This window comes from Salvelinus sp. IW2-2015, linkage group LG11 (assembly GCF_002910315.2).
Source record: "Salvelinus sp. IW2-2015 linkage group LG11, ASM291031v2, whole genome shotgun sequence".
Taxonomy (NCBI): Eukaryota; Metazoa; Chordata; class Actinopteri; order Salmoniformes; family Salmonidae; genus Salvelinus; species Salvelinus sp. IW2-2015.
In genome coordinates, this window is record NC_036851.1 from 50,495,498 (window position 1) to 50,504,097 (window position 8,600).

The 8,600-nt window shown below is 41.6% G+C and overlaps 1 protein-coding gene across 1 annotated transcript; it reads right to left on the reverse strand.

Annotated features, from left to right (window-relative positions):
* Nucleotides 1-1,451: 1,451 nt before the first annotated feature.
* LOC139028445 (high mobility group nucleosome-binding domain-containing protein 5-like) lies at nt 1,452-1,949 on the reverse strand. The gene has a single exon (XM_070445851.1). The coding sequence runs from the start codon at nt 1,947-1,949 to the stop codon at nt 1,452-1,454; it is 498 nt and encodes a 165-aa protein (XP_070301952.1).
* Between the last annotated feature and the right edge of the window lie 6,651 nt (nt 1,950-8,600).

Genomic DNA, 8,600 nt, shown 5'->3' on the forward strand with positions numbered 1-8,600 from the left:
ATTTATCCTAGCTCATAATAGATTACTGCCTACTCATAATATTTACTTCTCTCATATATGTTATTTCTATCTCATAACTTATTTACGCCTCTCTATATGTTACTTTAAGCATGAATATGTTACTCACTCAAATTATACTTCCTTGCTCATGAATATTTACTCCTGTTCTCATTAATGATTATACCTACTTATATCATTTACTCCTGAATTCATATATTTACTGCCTACTCATAAATACTTCCTGACTCATTAATATTACTCCTAGCTCATTAATATTTACTTCTACTCATGTAAGTGAAGTTTATTTGCCTAGCTCATGAAGTGTAATTATTACTTTATCATAATATTACTGCCTACCATGTAATGATTTACTCCTGATCTCATGAAGTATTACTGCTACCATTAAATTTACTTCTACTCATAATATTATTTTTCTTATCTTCATAATTTATGTTACTCCTAGCTCATTAAATTTACTTCTCATCTCATAATGATTTAACTCCTATCTCATAATATTACTCCTACTCATGTAAGTATACTTCTACTCATGAAATATAACTGCTACTCATAATATTACTGTCTACTTTTATAACTATTTACTGGCCTACTCATGAATATTTATTTCTATCATAATATTTTACTCCTACTCATAATATTACTTCTGACTCATGGAAATATTTTACTTCTCTCATTAATATTTACTACTGAGGCTCATTAATATTTACTTTCTATCATGAATATTACTCCTAGCTCATGAATATTTATTCTATCTCATGAAATTACTTGCCTGACTCATTATATAGTTACTGCTGGACTCATAATATACTTCTACTCCTGATATTACTTCCTACTCATGAAAGTATGCTACTCCTATCCATGATAGGTTTACTGCCTGACGCTCATGAAGTAGTGTTACTAACGCTAATGAAAATTAAGTCTCGAAAGCCAACCTCCAGCCTCTGAATCCGATCACACCACTGCATCAAATGGCACGCTCTGTCACCATACTCTATCTGTAATTCCCAGTCATGTAACCATAGATAAGCCAATTTTATTTATTTCTAATACTGATCTTCCTTAATAACTTAAACTCAGTAAACCTTTAAATTTTGCATGTTCGTTCATATTTTTGTACATATGTATACTAGCCTATATCTGCTATTTTGTATGCATAACATATTATAGAACTCAGCATACTTCTGACATTACAGAAAACACTCCAAAAGCATCATCAACAGACTGTACAGTTCTATAAGATCAGGTCTGTTCGCACTGGAGGCCTACGCATACAAGTTCACTCACAATGCTCATTGGGCTTTGTAATGCTCATTAGGCTTTTAATCTCTCTTAATGCACATTGGGCTAAACTATTGTATGCCAGGTCTGGTTCGCAAAGAGTAGCTCACAGTACTTATGCATGCTGAGCTAAAAACACAAACAGAAGCCTTTTCTCACGCTGCCAGTCCTCTTCTCCGCTCCAGTAACTCCTCTCCGCTGCCAGTCTTCCTCTCTGCTCCATCCTCCTCTCTGCTGCAATCCTCCTCTCTCCTTCCAGTCTCCTCTCCGCTGCCAGTCTTCTTCTCTCTCCAGTCCTCCTCTCGCTCCAGTCTTCCTCTCTGCTCCAGATCTTCCTCTTCCCTGCCAGTCCTCCTCTCCGCTGCTAGTCTTCCTCTCCGCTGCCCATCCTCCTCTCCCTGCCAGTCCTCCTCTCCTCCATCCTCCTCTCCTCCATCTTCCTCTCTGCTGCCAGTCTTCCTCTCCCTGCCATCCTCTCTCCGCTGCAGTCTTCCCCTCTGCTGCCAGTCTTCCCCTCTGCTGCCATCTTCCTCTCTCTGCCAGTCTCCTCTCTGCTGCCAGTCCTCCTCTCCGCGCCAGTCTTCCCCTCTTGCCAGTCTTCCCCTCCCTCTGCTCAGTCTTCCTCTCTTCTCCATCCTCCTCTCTGCTGCCATCTTCCTCTCCGCTGCCGGTCTTCTCTCTACTGCCACTCTTCCTCTCTGCTGCCAGTCTTCCTCTCTGCTGCCAGTCCTCCTCTCGCTTGCCAGTCTTCCCCTCTGTCAGTCTTCCCTCTGCTCCAGTCTTCCTCATCTGCCTCTCCTCCTCCTCTGCTGCCAGTCTCCTCTCTGCCAGTCTCCTCTCGCTGCCATCTCTCTGCTGCAGTCTCCCTCCCTCAGTCCTCCTCTCCGCCCAGTCTTCTTCATCTGCTGCAGTCCTCTCTCCGCTGCCAGTCCTCCTCTCCGCGCCAGTCTTCTTCTCTGCTGCCAGGCCTCCTCTCCGCTGCCAGTCTTCCTCTCTGCTGACAGTCTTCCCCTCTTCCCAGTTTCCCCCTCCGCTCCAGTCTTCCCCTCTGCTGCCAGTCTTCCTCTCCGCTGCCAGTCCTCCTCTCCGTCCATCATTCTTCTTCGCCAGTCCTCCTCTCCGTGCCAGTCTTCCTCTCCTCCAGTCTTCCCCTCTGCTTCAGTCTTCCCCTCTCCTTCAGTCTTCCCTCTCCGCTGTCCATCCTCCTCTCCCGTCCATTCTCCTCTTGCTGCCACTCTTCCTCTCTGCTGCCAGTCTTCCCTCTTGCTGCCATCTTCCTCTCCCTGTCCAGTCCTCCTTTCCCTGCCAGTCTTCTCTCTCTTGCCAGTCCCCTCTACGCTCCAGTCTTCCTCTCCGCTGGCCAGTCTTCCCCTCTGCTCCCTCTTCCCCTCTCCTGTCCAGTCTTCCTCTCCGCTCCATCCTTCCTCTCCGCTTGCCCTCCTCCTCTCTCTCTTCTTCTCTCTGCCAGTCTCTCCCTCTGCTGCCAGTCTTCCTCTCTGGCTGCCAGTCCTCCTTTCTGCTGCATTTCCTCCTCTCTGCTGCCATCCTCCTCTCTCTCCATGTCCTTCCTCTCTGCTCCATCCTCCTCTCCGCTGTCCAGTCTTCTTCTCTGCTCCAGTCCTCCTCTCCCTGCCAGTCCTCCTCTCTGCTGCCAGTCTTCCTCTCTGCTGCCAGTCTTCCTCTCTTCGCCATCATATGTGGTAACCACACTTATATTTTGCATGAACAATGAAGACTTGGACGTTCTCAAACGCCACTCTATTCCCCCCTGTCAAAAGTATGCACTATAAAGGGAATAGTGTCACCCCTGACCGTAAGAGCTTTTATGTTCTCTTTTTGTTTTCGGGTGTGATTTGGTGGCATTCTATTTTCATTTTATTTTTATTTCTTTGTGTTTGGGCCGGTTTTCTCAATCAGAGCAGCTGTCTATCGTTTCTCTGATTGAGAACCATACTTAGTTAGCTTTTCCCCACGATGCTTTGTGGTAGTTATTTCTCTGTCGTCTGTCTAACATTGCATTAACCAGAAGGGCATTCCAATTTAAATTTATTTTACATCGTTTAAAATAAACCCAGGATAATCCAACCGTAATGATCGCTGCAGAATTTGCACATATCCCCATCATTGTTCCTGGCAGGCTTCACAAAAACCTTAGAATCACAACAAATGAAAATAGAAACTAGTCATCTGTGCATAGCAAATAACTAACAGAGTCTGATCCCAAATGAAACCCCACGTAGCTCTGGTCAAAATGTAGTGCACTACATAGAATAGGTTAATTGACAAACAGACAGACTTTTTCACAGTACAAACAACAGAGCAATGCCAGAGGAGACACCACATTGTACAATTACTTTTTACAAACAATCTTTTAGAAAGATTATTTCCCACAAATGACATATCCTCTTCCCAACACAGTTTCAAATTCCTCAAAGCCAGTACAATGACATATCCTCTTTCCAACACAGTTTCAAATTCCTGGGGCAAAGCCAGTACAATGGACATATCCTCTTCCAACACAGTTTCAAATTCCTGGGGCAAAGCCATTACGGGAAACATTCAGGTATTTAGTCCAGCTTTGGTGTTGCCATGGTCTGGCAGAGCAGACAGGCCTAACCTAAACCTACACAACAGGCCAGATTCACAACACAACTTTGGTGAACACTGAGAATACAAGTTGTCTCTGTCTCTGTCTCTGTCTCTGTCTCTGTCTCTGTCTCTGTCTCTGTCTCTGTCTCTGTCTCTGTCTCTGTCTCTGTGTCTGCGTCTGTGGCTGTCTGTCCGTATTGGTGTCTGTGTCTATGTCAGTGTCTGTCCATATTGGTGTCTGTAGCTGTGTCTGTTTCTGTCTGTGTCTGGGTCCCGTGTCTGTTCCTGTGCAGTACACAGATCTATCATGATTTTGATGCCCCGAATGTCTGTGTTTGATGTTGTGTCTGTGGTGTATTGGAGTTGTGTCGCAGAGCATCATGGGTTTTGTGTGTGTTGAGATGATCACATTCCAGATAAATGGTTAAACTGATTACTGTCTCCCTTCTCATCATTACTGAACTGCTATAAAGACGTGGTTATGAAACCCACCAGTGGTTCTGATGCTGACCTTCTATTTCTTCAGCTTTGTTATGAAACATGGTGTCTTTGTGTGGAGTCACATTTGATCTCTGACGCGTTTAGCCAATGATAACGACACAGAGTAGTGCACTCCTGTACAAGTCTTCCAAGCCAAAGCTTCTTTAATCAGCACCGTAACACACACACACTCACCGCTTCTGAAATCAGTTACTATGATATTTTAAACGAGCAGCTGTGGTTCTGGAGGTTATGCAAGACAAGGCAGACCAGACCAGAGCAGGCCAGACGAGGCTAGACCAGACCAGAGCAGGCCAGACGAGGCTAGACCAGACAAGGCAGATCAGAGCAGGCCAGACCAGAGCAGGCCAGACCAGAGCAGGCCAGACCAGAGCAGGCCAGACCAGAGCAGGCCAGACAAGGCTAGACCAGACAAGGCAGACCAGACAAGGCTAGACCAGACAAGGCAGACCAGACAAGGCAGGCCAGACAAGGCTAGACCAGACCAGAGCAGGCCAGACAAGGCAGACCAGACCAGAGCAGACCAGAGCAGGCCAGACCAGAGCAGGCCAGACCAGAGCAGCCAGACAAAGGCCAGACCAGAAAGGCAGCCGACAAGGCTAGCCAACAGGCTTGACCAGACATATACCTGTCAAACCATCGTATACCGTGTCAAAACATCAGTATTATTCGTGTTGTGTCTTGTTCGCTGCTTTTTCTTTCGCTTGTCAAAACATCGGTATACCTGTCAAAACATTTGGTATACCTGTCAAAACATCAGTTTAATCCTGTCAAAATCTGTATACCGTAAAAACATCGGCTATACCTGTGCAAAACTTGGTATACCTTTCAACATAGTACTGTGCAAAACCATCAGTATACTGTCACATGACTCAAACATGCGTATACTGTCAAAACATTGGTATCCATGTCAAAACCATCAGTATAGCCTGTCAAAACATCGGTATAACCTGTCAAAACATCGGTATACCTGTCAAAACATTGGGTATAACCTGTCAAACATCAGTATTACCTGTCACAAACATCGTATGCCTGTAAAACATCAGTATACCTGTCCAAACATCAGTAATACTGTCAAAACATTGGGTAGGCCTGTCAAAACAATCGGTATGCCTGTCAAAACATCAGTTACAGTATACCTGTCAAAATATTGGCTATACCTGTCAAAACATCGATATATCCTGTCAAAACATCGGTATATGGTGTTCATCCGATCATAGGAATAAAGCCTGAACTAAGAAGATATATATCCCTGTCTGTTGAAGTTCGCAACCTGTTTACCATGAATGATCTTTTTGAAAGGTTATTTATTGGGTAAGCCCTATCGCGTAGTATCCAATAGTATTTGAACCAGGTCTTAGTCCTGGCTGGAGTACACTAATACTAATGCAAAACCATAAATACCCAGCATAACCTAAACAGCTTCCAATGGTGTTATTTTCAAATTCAACCTCTAAACAGCTTCTAATGGTGTTAAAAATCAAATTTCAACCTAAACAGCTTCTGAATGTGTGTATTCCAATACCTAAAACGCTTCTGGTTCATCACTAAAGCTCAATGGTGTTATTCAAATCAACCTAAACAGCTTCCAATGGGTTAATCACTACAGTTCAAGGGTACCAATCAACGCTAAACGGCTTCTAATGGTGTTATTTCAAATCAACCTAAACGTTCTAATTGGTGTTATTCAAATCAACCGACATAACCAGCTTCCAATGGTGCTTATTCAAATCAACCTAAACGGCTTCCAATGGTGTTATTCAAATCAACTAAAACGGTTTAAAGTGTTATTCAAATCCCTAAACGGCTTCTAATGGTGTTATTCAAATCAGACTAAAACGGCTTCTAAATGACCACAAGAGCCAAAAACAAGTGTTACTTCAAATTACCTAAACGGCTTCTAATGGTGTTATTCAAATCAACGCTAAACAGCTTCAAGTGGTGTATTCAAATCAACCCTAAACAGGCTTCTAAATGTGGTAATACTCAAATTCAGATCAAATACCTAAACAGTTCTAAATGGTGTTATTCAAATCAACCTAACAAGCTTCAATGGTGTTATTCAAATCAAGCCTAAACGGCTCTAATGGTGTTATCAAATCAACCTAAACGGTCAATCGGCTTATTCAAATCAACCTAAAGGTTCTAATGGGTGTATTCAAATCAACCTAAACGGCTCTTCTAATGGTGTTATTTCAAATCAACCTAGAACGGCTTTTAATGTGTTATTCAAATCAACCTAAAGGCTTCTAATGGTGTTTTCAAATCAAACCTAACGGCTTTCTAATGGTGTTATTCAAAAATAACCTAAAACGGCTTCTAATGGGTTTATTCAAATCAACCTAAAGCAGCTTCTAATGGTGTTATCAAATCAACCTAAACGCTTCTAATGTGTATTCAATCAACCTAAACAGTCTTCCAATGTTATTCAAATCAACCTAAACAGCTTCCAATGGTGTTATTCAAATCAACCTAAACAGCTTCTAATGGTTTATTCAAATCAACCTAAACAGCTGTCTAATGGGTGTTATTCAAACTCAACCTAGAACGGCTTCTAATGGTGTTATTCAAATCAACCTAAACAGCTTCAATGTGTTATTCAAATCAACCTTAAACAGCTTCTAATGGGTGTTATTCAAATCAACCTAAACGGCTTCTAACTGGTGTTAATTCAAATCAACCTAAACGCTCTAAGTGGGTGTTATTCAAATCAAACCTAAACGGCTTCCAAGGTGTTATCAATCAACCTAAACAGCTTCGATGGTGTTATTCAAACAACCTAAACAGCTTCTAATGGTGTTATCAAATCAACCTAAACAGCTTCTAATGGTGTTATTCAAATCAACCTAAACGGCTGTCTAATGGTGTTATTCAAATCAACCTAAAACGGCTTCTAATGGTGTTATTCAAAATCAACCTAAACAGCTTCTAATGGCGGTTTGTTCAAATCAAACCTACGGCTCTAATGGTGTTATTCAATCAACCTAAACGGCTTCTAATGGTGTTATCAAATCAACCTAAAAACGGCTTCTAATGGTGTTTATTCAAATCAAACCTAAACGGCTTCCTAATCGTGTTATTCAAATCAACCCTAAACGGCTTCTAATGGGTGTATATTCAAATCTAACCTAAACGGCTTCTAATGGTGTTATTCAAATCAACCTAAACAGCTGTCTATAATGGTGTTTATTCAAATCAACCTAAACAGCTTTCTAATGTGTTATTCAAGATCAACCCTAAAACAGCTTCCAATGGTGTTATTCAAATCAACCTAAACAGCTTCTATGTGTTATTCAAATCAACCTAAACAGCTTCCAATGGTGTTTTCAATCAACTAAACAGTTCAATGGTTATTCAAATCAACCTTAAGACGGCTTCTAATGGTGTTATCCAAATCAACCTAACGCTTCCAATGGTGTTATTCAAATCAACCTAAAACAGCTTCAATGGTGTTATTCAAACAACCTAAACAGGCTTCCAATGGTGGTAGTTCAAAGCAACCTAAACGGCTTTCTAATGGTGTTATTCAAATCAACCTAAACGGCTTCTAATGGTGTTATTCAAATCAACCTAACAGCTTCCAATTGGTGTTATTCAAATCAACCTAAAAACGCTTCAATGGTGTTATTCAAATCAACCTAAACGGCTTCTAATGGTGTTATCAAATCAACCTAAACGGCTTCTAATGGTGTTATTCAAATCAACCTAAACAGCTTTCTAATGGTGTTATTCAAATCAACCAAACGGCTTCTAATGGTGTTATTCAAATCAACCTAAAACGGCTTCTAATGTTTATTCAAATCAACCTAAACGGCTTACTAATGGGTATATTCAAATCAACCTAAACGGCTTCTAATGGTGTTATTCAAATCAACCTAAACGGCTTCTAGATGGTGTTATTCAAATCAACCTAAAACAGCGTCCAATGGGTTTATTCAAATCAACCTAAACGCTTCTAATGGTGTTATTTCAAATCAACCTAAACAGCTCTAATGGTGTTATTCAAATCAACCTAAACAGCTTCTAATGTGTTATCAAATTCAACCTAAACGGGCTTTCTAATGGTGTTATTCAAATCAACCTAAACAGCTTCCAATGGTGTTATTCAAATCAACCTAAACGGGCCTCTAATGGTGTTAATTCAAATCAGTCTGAAGCGGACGGCAGATCAAACAAGAAACTTCAAGTTCAAGATTATTTTGTCGTATGCACAG